At 33.5% G+C, this 20743-nt stretch overlaps 3 protein-coding genes across 14 annotated transcripts; 1 reads left to right on the top strand and 2 right to left on the bottom strand.

Moving 5' to 3' along the window:
* Positions 1-608: 608 nt before the first annotated feature.
* LOC105214037 (zinc finger MYM-type protein 4) lies at positions 609-9419 on the bottom strand. Of its 5 annotated transcripts, none has more exons than XM_011187211.3 (12): positions 9283-9419; positions 7352-8386; positions 7033-7293; positions 6662-6733; positions 4691-6486; positions 3309-4348; positions 2873-3243; positions 2646-2771; positions 2460-2581; positions 2261-2390; positions 1891-1990; positions 609-1820 (listed from the first exon to the last, which is right to left on the bottom strand). In XM_011187211.3, the coding sequence occupies exons 2-12, from the start codon at positions 8334-8336 to the stop codon at positions 1646-1648; spliced, it is 5178 nt and encodes a 1725-aa protein (XP_011185513.2). In that variant the 5' UTR covers positions 8337-8386; positions 9283-9419; the 3' UTR covers positions 609-1645. The 5 variants fall into 5 exon arrangements, with proteins under 5 accessions (XP_011185513.2, XP_011185512.2, XP_011185514.2 ...); XM_011187210.3 differs by lacking the exon at positions 9283-9419 and adding an exon at positions 9101-9241; XM_011187212.3 differs by lacking the exon at positions 9283-9419 and adding an exon at positions 8957-9097.
* Positions 9364-12152, top strand: LOC105214039 (BTB/POZ domain-containing protein 3). 3 transcript variants are annotated; one of them, XR_008469997.1, is made up of 4 exons: positions 10522-10717; positions 10778-11231; positions 11300-11872; positions 11931-12152. XR_008469997.1 is itself a non-coding variant. In XM_054225377.1 (3 exons), exons 2-3 carry the CDS (start codon positions 10779-10781, stop codon positions 11597-11599), a joined length of 753 nt encoding a protein of 250 aa, XP_054081352.1. In that variant the 5' UTR covers positions 9364-9502; position 10778; the 3' UTR covers positions 11600-12152. The 3 variants fall into 3 exon arrangements, 2 of the variants coding, with proteins under 2 accessions (XP_054081352.1, XP_011185516.1); XM_054225377.1 differs by lacking the exon at positions 10522-10717 and adding an exon at positions 9364-9502 and having other exon boundaries at positions 11300-12152; XM_011187214.3 differs by having other exon boundaries at positions 11300-12152.
* On the bottom strand, positions 11878-19574 carry Zmym3_0 (lethal(3)malignant brain tumor-like protein 3). Of its 6 annotated transcripts, XM_029041561.2 has the most exons (6): positions 19187-19574; positions 18249-18777; positions 15783-16618; positions 14624-15719; positions 14014-14558; positions 11878-13916 (listed from the first exon to the last, which is right to left on the bottom strand). In XM_029041561.2, exons 2-6 carry the CDS (start codon positions 18688-18690, stop codon positions 12522-12524), a joined length of 4314 nt encoding a protein of 1437 aa, XP_028897394.2. In that variant the 5' UTR covers positions 18691-18777; positions 19187-19574; the 3' UTR covers positions 11878-12521. The 6 variants fall into 6 exon arrangements, with proteins under 6 accessions (XP_028897394.2, XP_054081347.1, XP_011185517.2 ...); XM_054225372.1 differs by having other exon boundaries at positions 14624-16618; positions 18249-18747; positions 19187-19573; XM_011187215.3 differs by having other exon boundaries at positions 14624-16618; positions 19187-19573.
* Between the last annotated feature and the right edge of the window lie 1169 nt (positions 19575-20743).

The following is a 20743-nucleotide window of genomic DNA, read 5'->3' on the forward strand; positions in this document are numbered from 1 at the left end:
GTGGAAAAAATAAAGTAGAGAATTAGTTTAGTTACTGCAATGCTGCTACTGCAAGCAAGACCTTAAATATATCGCGCAAACGTTGTTATATCAAGAACTACAATTGAAATACATTGGCTATCCTGTTGTTAAATAGAAATTGTTTTCAACAAAAAATTTTTGTTAATTGTCTTTTTTTACAATTAACCGAACTAGTTACAAAATCCGTTCTCAAATATTCTTCCAACACACTTTTAAAGTAAATAGTTGAAATAATTTGCCTGTAAAATACAGTTAACACAACTTTGCTGCCTTAAAAGATTCACTATTTTATTTTTGAAAAGGGAAAAACAAAAATAACCAAATTTTAGTCACGCAAATACATACTTATACATACATATATGTATATATATTATAATATAATAAATATCTAACACAATTATATGTAGATCATGCATTTCATTATCGCCGCCGACTTTATTTACTTGACCATAATAACAGTGTTCAATTTTAAAATAAATCTAAAAACAAATAATGTAACCAGAATGCTAAATCTGTAACAGATTGATAATATACCTTTCTCATTTGAATGTAACAAACAAACTCTTTGAATATAAACCAAAAGTGAATTGAAGTTATTTGATTTATTTTGTTAAATTTTTAACATAGGAAGTGTTTTTAAAATGCTTAAAAATACAAAACAAACTCACTAAAGCCCCCACAAGACAGCTTATATGTGAGCAGAAAGTGTTATACACGCATTTTTTGTTTAAATTTAAAATTAAAAGCGCCCGATACCTAATTTAGAAATATCATATATTTATATAATTGTTCTTAACTATACTGCAGCCATTTCTGATCTGATCTAGTGGATAAGTAAACACTGAATGATCAACGCTTTCACGCATAACTTGTTGTGTTTAGTATTTCTTTACACTTTTACGTTTCGGGTAATCAAATCTGGTTTTATGTAATTACTAATGAAATGCATGAAATGTGTTGGAAAATAAACAATTGCTGCTACTCAAATTCATTTCCGTGGCAAACGTGCTGACTCATGCTACATGATTCCATTTTTTTGTCAAAATTATAGTTACATATTCGTAAAGCCATTTTCGGTGTCTTTTCACGCCTTTGCTTTGTGCAGATGGCTAAACTAAATCTAAGCAACACATTTTCGTACAAATAAAAAAATATTTCATATCCGTACAAACACTAAGTATTTATGTGTGTATCTTTAATTGGTTTTTTATCGATTCCATATATGTATATGTATAATATTCAGAAAATTATTCGTTCTATTTTTACTTTGATATTAGTGCATTTTACATATATATATAACAAATCTTAAATATTTTATCAGTTATAGCAAATATGTACCAATAAAGTTTCCTTATTTAATTGCCTGAAACTGACTGGTTGAGTACACGGAAGCACAATCCTGTACTATACCTGTCTCAGTTAATAAGAAATAAGAACTTTAGTCGAGCTGTACCTCACTGCTTCACCCTAGAGGCGGAAATAAACAGCGCAATGCATTAATGGCCGTCTGCAGTGCTGAGTGCTGATGTTGGTTTGTATGGCTGCGGTTTTGACTAATAGTGTTGGGTGTGTTGGTGGTGTTAGTTGTGCTACTGCTGCTGTTGCTTGGCAAAACTACATCGTATTAACTCGTCAGCAGTGCAATGTTGATCTCCTTAACCATCTTGACACGATGTAGCATCTTTTGTAATGACTCCTGACTGAGAGCTTGGGTGGAATACCAAACCGGTGAGTCAGGTACACAAGAGCGTTCAGGTTGTAAATAAAATACATCATTGCGAGTTTTCACACTTTCAGGGCTAAAAAAAAATTGTTGCAAATGATATTAGCTACTAACGTTATAATTTATAAATTTAATTAGTAAACTACCATTTAGAGAGATAAAACTCGTACAACCGTACTGGGCAACGCAAAGGATTTTCTTCGTTCTCTTGCTGTTCATAAACCTTTTTCTTACGAGGGTTAGCATCTGCGAAGATAAAATGAAAACTTGGCATAAATATTCAATAATGTAGCTGATTATTTATTATTATTTGTTTTTAGTTAATATTTTTTAATTTTTTTATTTAATATATTTTTTATTTTTATTATTTATTTTATTTTTTTTTTTATTATTTATTTCTTTTTTTATTATTTATTTTTTTATTCTTGTTATTTATTTTTTTATTTTTATGTAATGTATTTATTTTTTTTTATATTTTAATGTTTGTTTTGATTTTATTTCTATGAGAACACTTACCAAGTCCAGCTTGTGGCGGATAGAAACGTAGAAGCACGTTTCTAGTTCCTGGCATTTTAGCATTTTGTGCTGAACGTTTCCAGTGTTTCATTATATGAGAGAATGATAATTGCATGTGCTCTTCTACCGTCTAGTTAAAACAGAAAAATCGAAATATTTGAAATAATAATTAAACAGCTATTGGTTTAATATTACAAACCGTTAAATTGAAGTGCTTTGTATTAAAGAACATGAGTGTACTAAGTAGGACATGTGGTGAATGAGCACCTAGTTGTTTACACTCCCATAAATGTTCCTCTTCAACACGGGTCACAATGTACTCTGTAATATAATTTTTATTTTTTAATTTCCATTTTTAAATGAATTTGTGAAAACATCTGCTTACGTGAATCGTTATATAGGACTGAAAATTTACGGGCCACTTCATCCAAACAGTCGGTGAAACGTTCATAGTATGGATCCGTGAAAATATTATCAATTCTGCCATTTTCATATAGATATTGCTGGATGCCTAATAATAAATTTTCAATTCAAAATTAATTTTTCAAAAATAAAATATTATTCAAGATGTAAAAATATTATAAAATTATATAAAATACTGTTTTAACTTACCTAAAACCAAGTAGTATATGGTATCTGGAGCATATTCAGTGCCATTTGGTTTACGCACCTCCTTTACAAACAAACACAAAGAATAGTTTAATTCGTCTGCGGTCATTTGCAAAAGCTCCGTTTTGAACGGTCGACGTCTTGTTGTACTCTTTTCGATATCGGCATTCTTCGTCATTACCCATTGCTTCCACGCATTCACACCAAAAGTGTATTTCAAACACATGTTGGCGTCGGGTTTTTCCACAGGCTGTATGGGTTGCGGAGTTGGTTGAGTTGGTTCTATATCCAACCTAGAACGTTTCACCGGTGAACGGTTATTACTTCGTGGTGATACTGGTGAAGTTAAACCACCACGTTTACGCCCACGTCCGCTGATATGAGAAAAAAACTTAATTTTAATATTGCATATATATAAATAATGTTTTAATTTACAAACCGTTGTGTTTCCATTATATGGTGTGGTTGCTGTTGCATATGGTGGGCACTCATATGACTCATAGAATCATCGTGTCCCACCATACCTGGTGGTGGATTCGTTATCTCACTAGCAGTCATTGCCGATTCAAGATCAACTGCAGGTTGGCCGTACTCACCGGTCGCCATTTTTAATGCCATCTGTAGTACTTCTTCACCATATGAATTGTTAGCCACTTCAACAGGTTGTACCTCATTATTGTATTGTAGTGGCACTAAGCTGGGTTCAGTTTTTACTTCATCTTCTGAATCCGAATCAGATTCATGTTTTTCTTCGGCTACCATCTCAGCCATCATTAGCAATTCAGCTTCAAATGGATCAGCTGGCATTTTATCTTGTATTTTTTTTATCTCCTTAAGTATACCTTGAGCCGAATTTCGTGTAGTTGGTATAAATATTGGTACGGGTATTGGTAATGGTATTGGTACTGGTACCGGAAATGGTGCCGAATACATGTACATTGGTTGTGGCACATAAATCGGCACAGGAATTGGTATTAACACCTTATTGGAGTAATCCTTGCCAGTTTGTGTAGCTGCGTTCGTCGTGTTCGGCGTAGTTTGGAAACCGACAGTAACGGTTTGTGGTTTACAACTGGTCTGCACATTTCGAACAGCAGGCGGATATGGTGGCACAGCAATAATTCTCGTTTCCCCAACTCCCTTATCAACATGACTAGGGACCGAATTTGGCTGGCTTCGCTTTCCTATTGACTTTGCACTTGTTGATGGCAGTGGCAAGTCCATTGGAGGTGGAGATGGAGACGCAGTATAGTCTATTTGCTTTCTCGGTCGACCTCGATTTGGTACATTCATTGGTGTGGTTATTTGCGGCAAAGGTGGTGGGGAATCTAACTTTCGACCTCTACCTCTGCCTCGACGTACAGTTACGTTACCAATCATTGTTTCGGTCTCACCACTTGCTAGAGAAGATACCGTTGATATAACTGGCATTGTAGGCCCCTTTTTACTTGCAGGCGTTGTTTTTGCAGGAATTTTGATCTACAGGAAATAATATTAAATGTGTTTAAAAAAACTGTAGATCTCAAACGAAAAATTAATCGAGGTTAGGTTTTTAAACAGTCAAAAGTAACGATACTTGCACAAACTATATGCTAGAGAGGGATGACAATATTATTTTGTATCGAATCTACTACATTAGATAAATAGTAGTTACCAAACAAGACACAATTTAAATAATTTGTAAATCAAATTTATTTAAAATACGAATGTTTGTGAAAATAAATTTGGATCTCAATTTCAGAAATGTTTTTTTAATATTGAACAAAAAAAATTATTTGGAAGTACATTTTGTTTAAGAATGGAAATTATAGTAAATTTTACCTGTATTTGAGGTTTCGTTTGTTGCGGCATCTTCAACTTCACCCTTTTTGGCAATCCAGTTGGAAAAGGTACATTGCTTTTGTTAGATCCGCTTTGTGTCACTGTAGTGGTCTGTTGGGTTGATGGTGAATCATTTTCCAAAGTAAGCGGTGCTCTTGCAAATTGACTTTGGAACTGCATAACACACTGATATGTGCAAAAATTACGCATCGAAGCATCCGACATTGTGAGATGGTATTGTGGTGTCGCAGAAGTGTTGCAATTGTCACAATTGGCAACAGTGCGTGAAAAAGCATTAATAGACACACCGTACAAAGTTAGACAGTTGAGAGAGCACATTAGAATTTCTTGTGCATCTTGCTGTTTGTAAATCATGTCGAAATTATATTTCTTAACTTTGCACCATTGACATGAGACAATACGTCGATTAACAATTATATACACATTAAGACAAACTCGTGTACAAAACACTTTAGTTCGTCTTTCTGTGTAAATTGTATACGACTCCGAACCTTTGCGTTCAAAATACTTAGAACACATAGCACATTGATCGGCTACTATATTGCTTACGAATTTGAAAGCCGAAAAACATGGATTTGAACAGAAATTATGCTCTTTACCATCTAGCATTATTTCGACGCGCACTGGTTTATCGTTATTACACACAGCACAAGTATCGTTACGTAGTTTCTTTTTGGGATTGCACATGCTATCGTAACGACGCATACAAGCCTGTGAACAAAAATCTTTAAATTGTTCCTTGTCGCCCACTGGTGCAAGAAAACCCTCACTGCCCGAAGAAATGTCCTTTTGGCAGCAAGAACACGTTTTTAAACCTTTTTTAAACTCATTTAAACATGCTGCACAACAGAATTGCCGAATGTCAAAGCCGAACCGTACACAATATTTACCAAGAGCAGGATGTGGTACTTCTCCATGACATGTTTGACAATTAGCACCTATTGTGCGTTGGTACTTGCCGAGACAAATTTCATTGCAAAAATCCATTGTTTCCCACAGTAAATTTTTATCACCTAACGTTACTTCATTGAAGCATTCAGCACAGCGACGCATAAAACTGGCATTTCGCTCTACTCGTGCTGCCTCCGCTTCTGCAGAGGTACGAGCTACAACACCTGTATCTCGTGGACTTTTTGTCTTTGCCGCTGCAGTGGTACTGGCGGCAGCTGTTGAAGACGTTGCCGTTGTTGGTAAAGTAGATCCAATATTCCGCACCCGTATTGAATGTCGTTTCAATTTAAATTTCTCAGGCTCTTCTGAATTTAAAAGGTTGTAACAAATATCACTACAAATATAGTGGTGCTCATCATCCTGACGGAAAAAATATTTACATAATTTTTCTTCCTTGCACTGTAAACATGTATGCCGGTTTGCATCTTTCTCTGCAACAGCAGATTTTTCTACGGTCTCGCTGGGTGCACTCTCATCGATTTCATTATCTGTTGAATCGACGTCTTTTGCTTCATTAGTTAGCTCTTCGATAAGAAACTTTTTTCTTCGAATAAAATACTTTCCAGGATTAGCAGATAAAATGGCATCACAGCAATCTTGTTCACATAAATATTCAAAATTACCACTTTCGGGGTTCTTAAATCGAAATCCACACATTTTTTCATTTTCACACTGTATACATTTTTGCGTTGATGAAATAATCCATGCAATTATAATTTTTTGTGTTGATCCCATTTCCGTTGTATTTGTTTGCATTTCCTCTAATAAAGGTTCATCAGCGTCGGGCGCTTCAGCGGTTTCTTCTGCTGTGTTGGACTGCATTTCTACATAAATATAAAAACTTTATTAATTAACTTTACAAATTAAATTATTTGATAACTATAAATATTAATAATGTCCTAAGTAGGCAGAATACACTTACGTAAATATAATGTTAAGCTTTAAACATCTATTTAAATACAATACAATTTTAATTACTAAACAGTGTTAGGCGCTCACCTTCGCTGCTGCCACTACCAGCATCAGCGGCGGCTTCAGCTCCAGCTGATTCAGCTTGAGCTTTGGCTTCGACTATCCAAAAAAAAAAAAACAGAATATTTAAAATTTACTCTATTGAATTACATATCTAATGTATACATACATAAGTTTAAAATGGTAATTACTTTCATCAAACAATAATAATCATATATAATACTTATATATTTTGTAATTACTTTTACATAAAGGTGAAGTTACATTTAAGTACTTTTTAATATATTTATAGACCATTAAAAGAATTTAGATAAAGTAATGGAATTAATCAAATACTAAAGAGGTGTCCTATAAAACAAAATGTTACGTCTAAAACTTTATAGACTTTATAGTTTTACCTCCAGTATCACCCAATTCCGAGTCATCTTCAATGGTAGCTGAGGTATTTTTTTCAGAAACGGACTTTGGTTCAGCTTCACTGATACCTACAGCGGCTGCTTCCTTATCTCTTTCTTTTTGCGCCTCTGCATCTTCTTTTTCCGCATTTTCACGAGCCAGTATAGCTTGTTCCTTTTCAGCTTGTGTTACTTCATTCTCAGGATCATCGGGTATAAGACAAATATCAGAATCTTCTGGTTCTTGTACATTCTCCACTGGTTCTATAAGAACAATAACCCATAATAATTATTAGTTTTTAAAATAAATAAGAATAATTACCATCTTCTCGTTCAGGTTCAGGATCTTCGCTTGTAACCATTTCTGCGACTTTATCTGTTGCATCAGTATTATCTTCGTTCACATCAAGTTGCTTGCTAGTACTATCACCCACATCAGCAATCTCATCATCTTCATTCTTACTGTTATTGTCTTCTTCTTGGGCGTCTTCATCAGCATCCGTTCTTTTTTCGCCAACTTCACTCTCAGGTTTACTATTATCATTACAAGGTTCATCGTCTTCCAGGGCTTCCAAGGCTTCCATGCTAACATCATTCTGTTCAGCACTAAGATCATGACTTTCTTCATCAACTGATTTCTCATTGCCCTTTTCAACTTTTTCATCTTCAGGTGAGTTAGTGATTGATGGCATATCCACATCTCCAGATGTGGTTTGCAAATCTGTCCCAGTTTCACCCACATCTACACTATCAGTTTGTTTATCCGTTCCAATGGCTTCAACAGCCTTGGCAACTGGTTCTACAGATGCATCTAACTCGTCTTCTGCAGTCGGTAAAGTCATGTCAGACTCGCCCAACATATCAGATTCATCGGCGGCTAAATTATGACCACCACCCGATACGTTAGCATCTACCTCTTCGAAATCTGTAGATTCTTGAGTTTTGTTGTCCACTGTGTCAGGTTCTTTATTTTCTTCCTCACCACCACCTTGAACCTCGTCACCACCTCCCTCATCTCCTTCGAACGCACCACTAGCCAACTTTTCCTGTGTGCTACTTCCTTCATCTTTGGGTGCACCTGAAGAAGTTCCATTTGAGTGCTCATCTACATCAAATGATCCTTCTGAAATTTGTTCGAAGTCCTCTTCGTTATTGCCATCTTCAGTATCTTTAGTGACGTCACCGTCCACGACTTTGTCTATTGAGGCTTGTGATGTGTCTTCATCTAATTTCGGTGGCTCTGATTCTGGCCGAGCACTTGACTCCGCGTCAGTGTGAAATGAGTCTAAACTTGAGATTTCCTCCATTGGAATACGATTGATTGATATTTGAACCGTAAGTAAATCCTAAACATTAACTAAAAACAAAAAATAATAATATACGTTATTTCTTTGATTATAATTTTAAATTCATATAAAATTACGAAAACTACAGTTACGGCTCACAATGTTTTATGCATTATTTTTTATTTGGATTCACATAATTGTTTCATAGCATCGTTTAAATTGTCCTGCTATCCAATGTTTTCCCGCCGTTACGATACAAGACATCACACACGGCGAGTTGACGAGGCTTGGGTAAACATGGCCAAATCAATATTTGATTTAAGTTCACTTAAGTAAAACTTTATTTTCATTATTGCAATTAATTAATCAATTTATTATTAGATCTAGTCGCAATAATTTTAATAAACTAACACAATTCGTAGGTTGACCCAATGGTAATGAGGTGTATGCACAGTGTGGCTACCCTGAAAGTACAGCACGCACAGTGGGAGCAAATACTTGTACGAATACCACATCGACTGCCAACAGTCTCCCTCACAGGTCAGATACACCTTTATTGCCGGCGACAACTTTATTATTTGCACATATACATAAACATTGTAATTTTCGAAAACTTGTATCAAAAAATATTGCCCACGTACAAAATAGCTAATTTTTCTTCAAATGGATTTACTGATTGCCCGATATAATACGACTTTCAACAGGAACAGCCAAGATACGGAATGAGGCGGAAAAATAATGACACAGGAACGAAACGATTTGTCGATCTCGAGAACTAAACTCACTTTTATTGTCAATTTTAGATTTCCACACCGTTTTTTACACTTTTATAATAAACGTGATTGAAAAATATTGACCACAACAATGTTTCGTAAAATTTAGCTTTATCTTAACAATTGTTTTATTAAGTTCGCGCTCACAATCTTTACATAAAAACGTTGTAAATAAACGCAAAATTGTAGTTTACCTCCAATCGGCTTTGCAAGAAACATAACTCTATCAATTTCCAACAGTGTGGCTGTATTCTACTGTGGAAAATGGCGCAAGTAAAGTTGTCAATGCTGGAAGCGTTCGGAAAGATATCAGACAAAATATTTATTTCACTTCATTTATAGAAACCAACAAATAAATTGCTCAGTAATATGAATAATTACATTAAAAATATATTATCTGCACTTCAAACATTAGTAAGTAAAAATCTTTAAAAAAAAAGAACTTATGCCATTAACTGCTATGGTTTAAATTTTTTGTAATAGATTAAATTAGTAAAAGAAGTGTAAAAAGTAGTCAAAAATGTAGTAAAGTAATATAAATTTTATGTAAAATGAAAAAGAAATCATCCGCTATTTTATATAAACGAAACGTACAAATTTTGATTTATTTACTTATCGAATTATAATAATTATTTATTTATGACAGGATAATTCGTTAAAATTACAAAACAAAATGGCTGATTATGAAACATTTGTGTTTCGCATTTCACCGTTCCAATATGTTATACACATTTTTGCCATTCACATGGTTACGAAATCGTTCGTCATATTCAATATATGTGTATTTGTAACGAACTTCTGTAAATAAACGAATACATACGAGGGAAAGACAAATACCTATCTTTATCACATCACCTTCATACGAGTATGTACCAATTTATTTTATTTTTTGTTTGCAAGTAATTGTACAACCCTGAAAATATGTAAAAGATTAACATCTATTACATTAAAATTACTGTTAAGTAAATGCTAAAAATTTAAATTAGTGATTACTGTTTTTATAAAAGACGACTAAGGCTCAATCCACAAAGAATTAATCAAAAACGCCTTTGACTAATAAGACACAAAAACTTATTTTGCTCAAATCCAAACCTAGCGAACATTCGTTTTTATCTCGTATTGTTCGGAGTGGGTTGTCACTTATGAAGCTATGAGATGTTGTCGTATCAGACAATGAAAGACGTCTTGAGTAATCCGATCCAAAATTAGGTTATTCGTTTGAGAAATAAGGCGAATTCTTTTAGTTTTTACAGGGATTGTGATTTACTTTCTTAGGCCTTTAAGAATATGAATTATACCAAAGCTAATAATAATTTGTAAATACACACATATTCAATTATGTAAGATTGGGTTAAAATTTTTAATGTATGACAATATTCTGTCAAAATATTTAGAAATTTATTAGTTTCCAAAAATTATAAATATTCGTTCGATTTTGCAAAATTGGCTCTCCCATCTAATGTATGTATTGTAGTAGACCATTCCTTATTGTATTGCTTTCTAGTCAAGAAGAAGAAGAAAACTTATTTTTAATGTTTTGTTTTGCTACAATTCTTAATATCAACTGTTCAAAATTTACGATATTCGATATCCTATCGAATATTTAATAATAAATATGTTTTGTAAACGGCAAGTAAAATTTAATTGACTTAAGATGTAAATTAATAATTATAAACATCTGGATAGCAGAATGCCAAATAGTAAGGAAAGACGTATACGCCTTCTAGATGATCAGCATCTTGCTGACTGCGAGTTTCTTGTTGGGGATTCACAATTTGAGGAGCCACGACGCTTTCGCTGCCATAAAATGATTTTAGCTTCTGCCTCCGAAGTTTTCGAACGAATGTTTTATAGTGAATTCAATGGAGATGGACCAGTCCGTATAACAGAAGTAGATCCCAAGAGTTTTGAACGTTTCTTACGCTACGTTTATATATATGAAATAGAAACAGAACGATTTCTGTCTTTGAAAGAGTTGGGCGAATTATTTTACTTAGCAGACAAGTACATGATGCAAGATTTAACTGATGAATTAGTAGAACACTTGAGACGCAAGCACAACTGGACAATAGGAGACGTGTGGCCAATGTATGATTTGGCGTGTCTTCATGAAAACTTACCGTTATTATTGTTATGTTATGAGGTGTGTATTTAATACACAAAAGCGCATATTTTCCTTTTCGTTTTGATTAAATACTGGTGTACTTTTAGGAAATTACTAAATACGTCGAAAGGCTTTTGTCTGTTGAGTCCTTCTACAAATTGAATGTCAACCATCTTAAGAGGCTGGTGATACTCATTTCACAACAGCCACATATATCAACAAAATTAATTCTACATAAACTTGAGGAATATGGTCGACGAAATAAGTTAAATGACAATCGTGAATCAGAACAGTTTTTAAAATTAGTGGAAGCCGCATGCCTTTTGGATCTCAACAAACTATCAAAAGCAGATTTCGATTCGGGTCCTGCAAAATCATATTTGTTTAACAAAAAAGAACCAAATTAATAAGTTAATTTAAAATAACATTTAGCGGTTCTTCTCATGTTACATAATTTCATAATATGTATGTGTTTTGTTATTAGTAGTAAATATTATAGAGTATATATAACACAATAAGTATGTAAGAAGGCTTTCAATATAAACTCTATTAAAATAAATTTAAATGATCCTTATTGAAAATAGCAAAGCCAAATTAGCCACTTCAGGTCTGCGAAAATAATGAATCAACTTATTTTAAAGCAACAAATCCGAAGTGAGAACTGATATACGATTCGCCCAGTGAGTTGTGGATATTATTTAATATATTTATTATCATGATTTATCATATCTTTTACAGTTTTATAATAAAAAATCTACACAGTGTGAATTCATATTTACAGATCAATGGCGTGGATGCTGTTAGCACCCACATTTGGAGTAGCTAGCCCATATACAGATAGTTCTAAATTCAATTTTATATATGTAGGTCGCATTGTCGTTGGCTAAATTTGCAAACTTAATATTTAAAATAAAGTATTGTGTAAAAAGTATATAAGAGCAACAAATCGGGATGTTTCAATATACATACATTAATATGGCAAACATATTATCATAACTTATTGCTAATAAAACATTTTTAGACAAATCTAAAATATACAAACGCATTAAGGTTCTCTATTATCTTTGTGGGAAAACAAGCGAGTTTTACTTTCAAAGGACTGCCAACACAGTAGCATACCTCAAAATTCTATGAGAAAGGTTTCTGAAAAACCAACAACTACAACAACAATATTTTCAATTGCAATTGCTTTGCAAAATATTTTACCAATTCGAATTAAATAATTGATGTATTGTAATTCAACAACAATAACAAATATACATACATGCATACAACATTGGCTGCATATAAAACAAATTTGGCTGGGAGAACGAACTGCAATGAGAAGTGTTAATTGCAACTTTGTGCGTTCACATTGAATTTGAGAACGGCCAGAGTACGTAGTTGCAGAATGCATGAAAACAACTTTACGGCGGGTCCTAATTTCAAACCGAGAGTTTCGGTAAGATCGGATTGCTGCAGCAGCAAAAGCGCACTACCATCGATATCCTCACGCAAAAACATTTCTGTTATGTCGGCGTTCCGTAGTACACACTGGACAAAAGCACACGTATCCTTTGTTGACCAAAGCAGAGGGTTGCGTTTAATACGTTGCATATCGAAAGCGACATTGCGCTGCCAGATATTATAGTTCTGTTGAAGACGCGGACCATAGTCACAGAGAAACTCTTTAGCAATTTTTATTTGTGGTATTAGTAGAGATGTTGATTGTTCCGCAGAGGTGCTTTCCAATGGTTGGTAAACTTTTACAGCGTTTACAGTAGACTTGTCAATACGTTCAGTTTTTATTAATGTTTGTTGTTGTTCTCTTTTAGAGCCGATTCCGATTCTGTTTGTACTTTCCGGCGTAGTTTGTTTATGCTGCGGTTTTTCCTGCTGAATGATGTGACGTGTCTTTATATTATCCAAAAGCTGAATATGTTGCAATATATCGGCTTCGTTCAAATTTGCGTGGGTGGGTGGCTGAGATTGCTTCCATTTTAATGGTTGCTGCTGCTTTTGTTTCATAACACGTTTGCCCACAGATTCTGAGCGTACAATCTCTTCATGTTCCAAACGCGGTGGCTTTTCGCATTTTTGTCTCCAGTTCTCCGCTGCATAAGGGCAACAATCTTGTGTCGTATGTGTATTTAAATACAGTCGTTTGGCATTACCGATGCCGCGACATCCAAAAGTTGAACACACCACCTTTGTTGAGCGCATTTTATAACCAGGTGGCGGTTCTAGATCATGACTAGTAGCTTCACACCAACCAATCGGATGCAAATCTGCACTATCATCTTCCAACCAAAAGCAATAATTACTTGGCCAGCAATCGAGATGTAATTTAACGCGATGCCCTTTGCGACCGACAACTGTAGCAGGACGTATTAGTGAGGCATTACGTGGATCGACCACCTCCAATTTCATATTCGGCTTGAAATCTATGGGATCGCGGGTGGAAAACATCTCTTCTGTTGCGGCCATGCCACTGCCATGATTTTTTATATAATCAGTCCAAGAGAATGTAGTATTTTCAAATTCAGGGGGTACGATTAATTGGTGCCGTCCTACATGCCAGCCACAAGGATGAATGTACGGTGAACTAATTTCCACCCAGTAGTCGTAACAATCATCCCAACCATCAAAATGTACACGTATGCGATTGTCCAATACATCCGAAACTGAAGCAACACATAGTTTGCCGGTGTCATTGAGATCTTCGGCTTCCAAATGCATTCCAATCTAAAAAAATAGTTAGCCAAATATGTATGTGTTTTAATATGAGTAAACCTTCTCTCGCTTGAATATTGAAATTAGATGTCTGAAATATTCTTCTTACCTTAAATGGATTATGTGTGCCCAAAGATGCATTCAAATGTGTAAATAGCGCACGTTGGGCTGCTATAGATTTACATTCAGTTAAATATGACAGCCAGTTAAATTGATCAATAGTTTTTCCCTTTGGAGGCTGCAAAATACGTTTAGTTTTCGCACACCAGCCTGGTGGAAAAATATCCATCGAATCGGCATTCACCCAGAAGTCGTACATATATTCATAACCATCAAATGTTAACTTCAAGCGATACCCTTGTATATCAACAATCGTACAAACACAAAATAGTGAGCAATTTTCTGGGTCAATAGCTTCCAACTTCATGCCAATCTGAAAACGATTGGGCCCTGTTGGAAATGGATTAATGAATAGATTTACAGGTGCTGCAATGGCATTGAACTTTTCTGGGAGATATGTTGACCAACGGAAAGATTTCTTGCTTGGAGCTGGAACGTACGATTCTTGAGTTTTCCTCTTGCGTGAAAAGGTGGTATATTCTTCATGTCGACGCTTTCGGGATTCTCGCTTCAAGCAATCCAAAGAACAAAATTCTAAAAACAAAAAAATTGAAATTTTCTTAATCATCTTATGATTCACTTATTTTGTGTTTAATTACCTGGTGCCAAAAAATCCAGAGCTGGTCCATGGCAATTACAGCGCCTACACAAATACAATAAGCCTTTGTCACTTTCACTTAAATATGGCACTGATTCTCGCTCATATATGGGTTTCTCATAAGCTGTGTAAATACGTGTTCGTGGCGAGCAACGTTCATTTATTTCAATAAGATTGAATTCGTTCAATTGGAAGCGCATATTGGTGCCACGTGCATTACCGACGCGTTGATTCCAGGTTAGCATATTGAAGTTGGATAACATTTTTAAAGCACACGATAATGAGTCTTCTGTAGCGTTTGTAATGGCTTTAACGGGAGGTAGCGCTGCTAATGTATTAACAAAAGCTGCTGAAGTGCTGGGTTGGTTGGGTTTGATTGGCATGTTTTGAGTAATGTTGGAAGATGTCGACATTTGTAAATCGTCATGCAAACTTTGACGACTGGATGAGGTAGATGCTGAAGATGTAGAGCTAACTGAGATTTTTTCATCACAATATAGTGATTTTTCTAACGAATCTTGATTGTGCTCTATAGAAGCATGTGTATCTTCGACTTTTGTGTCTGGGATTGAAATTTCGGTCTTCTCAGATTGAACAGTTTGTTGTGGTCTCGTTTGATATTCAACATCTTTCATCATAATTTCAAATTTTATTGACGGCTCTTCAATATGATCGTCTTCGATAGATGTATACTTCTCTGAATTTTTTTTAGTAGATGATAATTTTGGTAATTCCTCTATATTATGAACGTCTTTAGTGACTTCTTTTGGGGTATTATATAATGAATTTCTATCAGTTACATTGAATGGTGGCGGTGGTTTCATGTTGCTTGTCGAATCTTGCTGGTTTTCTATTATGTCTTCATCCATTGGTGATCCTATGACATTATTTTCTTTTTCCGCATTTGTTGTTTGTTCTTTATCAGCGTTGAATTCGTGTTCCTCCTCATTGTAGTCAATCAGATCAATGATCTCATATTCGTTTCCAATAACATTACATTTGGAATTCAATGTCTGTTTACGACGCGGAGGACTAGTTTTGTGTTTTAGATTTTTACCTTCAGATGTGGTTGAATGACGACGTTCTGACAATGTATGCTGGGATGATAGTAAAAATGTTAGTGACGGTTTCAAAATGACTGGGGCATTCGTTAGGTGTACCTCCTTGAAAGCGCAGCTCAGTGATTTAGAACGTTTTGAACGCGGGCTAGTGCTACTTTCAGTAACACGTTGAACAGGGCGTACTTTAAGAAGTGATTCCTGCTTTTCAACAAGTTTTGGTTGTACCAAAACAGGTTTAGTCAAATCGATTTCTACCTTAAACGAGCCGCTATTATTTACTGACGAATTTGTAACCGACGTAGTTTTCATAATGGGCACTTTAGTTTGAATTGCTGTATCCAGCGTTGAAGTAGGTGTTTTTGGAGGTATACTTTGTTGAGAGTTAAATGTAAAATCTGTAGAACACTCATCAGTTCTCAACTCTTTACGTTTTTTACTTGAGCCACCGGCTGCTATTTTAGCAGCTTCTGATAAAGGAAGTTTCGCATTAGTAGGTGTTTGTAACAAACTTGATGGATTTTGTAACGCATTGAGTTGTTGAGATTGCTTTTTTATTGCTGGAGATGTACCTATTGAGCTTAGTAGAGTTGTTGATGCCGCACAAGATACTGATGTTTGAGTCAGATTTGTTGTAGATTTATTGGAAGAGTTTTGTTGCTTGATTCCTCCAAGATTGGTAATGGTTGATGTTGGTTTAAGAAGAGTTTCAGTTGAATTAAGAGAATTGTTTGTATTTGTTCCGGTCAATTGTGGTAGGACACCATGTTTTTGTGGGTTACCAACAACTATTTGTTTGACAAGTTCTTGATTCAATGTTGTTAAAGACGTTGACCTATTCCCAACACCACCACGGGTTGCTGTGTCAACTGTGCTTTTGGAATTCCCATGTGCACTGTATTGTTGGTGGTTACGTACTAGTATAGAAGCTGGAATTACTGGAAAAAAGAAAATTTTTTAAATTGTATTACAAACAAAATAATTGTTATACACTAATAACTACATAGAATAATATAATAATGTAGTTATGTTTCTTTCTTAGTAACATGGCTTGTGTATTTATTTTTTATTACATATTATTTTTATTAAAAGAAATCTCATTGAACAAATTGTTTCAAGAATATGCTGCATAAATTTATGTATCAAAATAAAAACGAACAATAGAATGATGATTTCATAAACCCATATTATCAACGCTATTTATATAAATTATCAAAAGCAAAAAGTGATGCTTTTGTTTACTATTACCTTTATCTAAACAAAACTCCATTATTTATCACAATCGTTACACTTTTGTCGAAATATTCAATTGAAATAAACAGCAAAATTTGTTAACTAATGAGGATGCAGGTTTGTTTCTTAACACTTGCAGTAACACCCAGAGTTGCATTTTAAGGTTAGCGTATATATTGCATTAAGGTCGTCGATTATTCGCAATATGTTAAATGTAGGCATTTGTGTATTTCTTATATATTTTCATTGTTGAAAGCGGCAGTCACGAGCCTAATAGCTGCACATGGATGTTTTTTACGCCGTCGTAAAATATTTATTTTTGTATATTTAAGAAAAAAGTCCAATATAAAATTTGGGTGTTGTAGAATGTAGTAATTTATATACAATATAGAACATTAATAATGTAATGATTTGCATTCAATGTGGTAGTTATACCTATATCACGTGGTATAGGCACAATTTCTAATGATAAATATTATCTTAACGAATTTTTAAAATAGGAAATACAATGTAATTGTTGAAATAGTTTTCGATCACCTTAATGTACAAATTTACTCTGTAGATATCGCCAAGCATACGCATATATACATACATTTATATATGAGGACACACGTTTTACAAAAATAATGAATTCCGAGCATTTAAACAAATTTTACTATTATTTAGTTAATGGTAAAACGTATGACAATACCATGTTATTATGCCGAAAGCTATTCAGAATGAACATTATAGAAATTCTTCAATTTGTAGACCCAATATTTCACTTTCAATACATTTCATTTGTATGTTGGTGAAGTGTTATTAATAACCTCTTTAAATTCATATTCATGCCAATTATTTATAACATTTTGAATAATCCTTATACATTTCACAAAGATGTACATAATTAACAGTCTTTTGAATTCACAAAATAAATTTGTTTGGTTAGATGAACTTTAATGAATTAAAAAAAAAAAATCATAGTAATAATACAGACAGAGAATAACAGTGATAATTATTCTGTCTCTGTTATCATGAGTAAATATTCAAAGAAGAGTTATACATTTTAGGTCACCTTATGGACGCGGTCAACTTGGAGTAGCTGCCAAAACGCATTTATTTTACACATTCACGTTTTTTCACATATGTTCATATGTATGTATATGCATTACATAATTAATTGATATTGAAAATGGCATCTACCAAAAAGTTGTTAAGCACAAAAAGTAATATCACAATTATTTTAATACAATTAAAGAGCAGATACCATTATTATCAGAAATTCACTAACTAATTGTATTCATATATTTCATTTTATAACAATGAACGATATTGTTGGAACCATTTGAAACTTACCGGAATTTTGAAGCATTTGCAAAGCTTCTCCTTCTATTTTGATATTTGTTCCACTTGCTTGGACTCCTATACTGTTTGGCGTGTGTGAATTTGGATCTCCACGAGCGTTAATAGTCAAAGTGGCTGCTGATGCCGATAAAGTAGAGTTATTATGAATATTTTTTGACATTACGAAACCTGCGTTATTGTGTTCGTTATTCATAATGTTGCTGGCACAACTAATTACGCTCATCACAGATGGAGCAGAAGATGAACACGGCTGCTTTGTATTTTTATTACAAGAATTCGGAGGAAACGGTGTGGGTTCAACTGCTGGTGTAATGAATGCCACTTGGGGCATATAAGTTAAAGGGCTATTGTTGTTTAAAGTTGATGATACAATATTACTGGTCCTGTGACTTACTAGTTTTGTACCACTAGTATCTCCGCCACTAATGTTCATTTTCTACTCTTCCTAGTGTCTTGATTTGCAATAGTAAAAGTTGATGTAGATTTTCCACTGAAATGAAATATAAGCGTGTGCTTATATCTAATGCAAATTTTTGTTAATAAATGGTAAATCACTTGAATACACAATTGTAATTACGTTATTATTCATACCAAATATACTTTATAATTTTTCTTAGTTTTAGTTATTATAAAAGCTATTAGTTAGGAATAATTCCAGTGTTCGTTATTTGTACGGTTGCTTAATTGATGAAGTAACTATTGGCTTTACATTAGCCTTGACAGTTGAGATATCAGTAATGTCTTAATAATTGTTGTTTGATTTTAGTTATAACAAAAATGTAGATGCATATTTCTTCTTTAACACTTTTAATTAGATTTTTCCTTTTAAAGGTTGGAAAAATGGTGGGCACATTTCGGTGTAGCTATTACTATGTTTTCTTATATAGGTATTATTAATAATTTTTTATATATTTTCATCACGTTTTTACCTGTCCCGTTTTATATCCGGAAGGATTCTGGGCGCATTTAAAAGTCTTGCTCTGCTCCTCTGAACCGCGGATGGATTGAAACGAACAAAATATGATAGGTACAATGATGGCAACGCTACTGCGACGTTAACTGCGACGCGTTGGTGGGGTTGCAGTGCTGCTTGGCACCGTTTTCAAATTTTATCGTCCTGCTATCAAGTCAGAAGCCCGCTTTTATTAAGATCTTTTATCGGATATTAACTCTATATTACAACCAAACACACTCATTACAAACTCTTTTTTCAATCAAAATTGTACTTCTCTCTGACAATGGCAATTCAAAATTCTTTTATTATGAATACAAATCACAGCAATGGTTTTGCAAAGTGTTTGTATTTGCTCTAGTTGAAGTAAAATCGTATTGTATGAATACCAGTGTTGCGTTGTTTTTGTGCCCTTTTTTTACTATTTAATCACGTAGTACACCTTCATACATATATGCACAGTTTTGTGGCAGAGGAAGTTGACAACTTTTACTACAAATTCATTGTAACATAAATTATAATTTAAGTACATATTTAGTTTTTATATTTGAATTTATTAAGATTTATTAAATGTAGAGTTATGTAAACAGATTTTCAAAAGAAATTTAATAAGAACTAGTTTATTTTCATTAATAACTTAATGTAAACAAGTGTTGCCAACGTTAAACACCATATATACATCCATACATATATATATATATATTTATATGTATACATTTATGAACGATATCAAAAATATATCATTTTAGAATTATATTTGAATTATAAAGAACTTAATAAAACATTTGATTTATTGGCAATATTACTAAATTTACAGAAATACAAATGTATGACAGTAGAAACTCTTAAGTTATTACATATGAAGAACATAACCTACAAATGATCTTTATATTATGTATTAGTCGTCATTTATTAATATTCTTATTTGATTTGATCGGTATTGATTTATCTTAATATAACAAATATTTAATATATTTGTCACGAGGTTATTTAAAAATACGTTTCTCTGGTTGATTGGACAGGAAGAAAATCCCGTCTCCCACTATCTTTTATTGATACACATAACGTTTTACTCATACTAAGTTAAATTGTTGTTTAGAATATACCGATGAATTGGTACTTATGGACCGGGATATTCTAATCCATATTTTTTTATAAATATTAAAGCTTTTATATTAAAATCAATTATTTAGATATGTATAGACCTAAGGGATATAATATACGTAAATGCATGTGTACATATATACATTTGTGAATATATACTTTCATACGTATTTGTGTACATGTACAAACAAAATGGCCAATAAACTACACTTTAATTTTTGAAATTAATTTGTTGTTAAAATGTGGCATTGCTCTTAACATTATAATGATATATAATGAAAGATTAAACAGAAAGAAATTAATGTCAAAACTTTCTCCAACATTTTACATATGTATGTACATATGTTTGTCATATATCACAAGTGTATGTATACATTTAAATAATTCATTCTTGTCTTCGAATTGCGATTTTGCACCATTGAAGCTTAAA

This window comes from Zeugodacus cucurbitae, chromosome 2 (assembly GCF_028554725.1).
Source record: "Zeugodacus cucurbitae isolate PBARC_wt_2022May chromosome 2, idZeuCucr1.2, whole genome shotgun sequence".
NCBI classification, from domain to species: Eukaryota; Metazoa; Arthropoda; class Insecta; order Diptera; family Tephritidae; genus Zeugodacus; species Zeugodacus cucurbitae.

What these genes read in the sequence shown, in the direction of transcription:
- LOC105214037 (XM_011187211.3), bottom strand. Translation starts at nt 8,336, where the DNA reads ATGGAGGAAATCTCAAGTTTAGACTCATTTCACACTGACGCGGAGTCA. An exon ending in GGAATTGGGTGATACTGGAG is followed by an intron (nt 6,734 to 7,032) that starts GTAAAACTATAA and finishes TTTTTTGGATAG; the next exon opens with TCGAAGCCAAAGCTCAAGCT. An exon ending in CATATAATGGAAACACAACG is followed by an intron (nt 3,244 to 3,308) that starts GTTTGTAAATTA and finishes TTCTCATATCAG; the next exon opens with CGGACGTGGGCGTAAACGTG.
- LOC105214039 (XM_011187214.3), top strand. An exon ending in TATTATTGTTATGTTATGAG is followed by an intron (nt 11,232 to 11,299) that starts GTGTGTATTTAA and finishes GTGTACTTTTAG; the next exon opens with GAAATTACTAAATACGTCGA.
- Zmym3_0 (XM_054225372.1), bottom strand. Translation starts at nt 18,690, where the DNA reads ATGAACATTAGTGGCGGAGATACTAGTGGTACAAAACTAGTAAGTCAC. An exon ending in TCTGGATTTTTTGGCACCAG is followed by an intron (nt 14,559 to 14,623) that starts GTAATTAAACAC and finishes TTTTGTTTTTAG; the next exon opens with AATTTTGTTCTTTGGATTGC. An exon ending in GCACACATAATCCATTTAAG is followed by an intron (nt 13,917 to 14,013) that starts GTAAGAAGAATA and finishes CTATTTTTTTAG; the next exon opens with ATTGGAATGCATTTGGAAGC.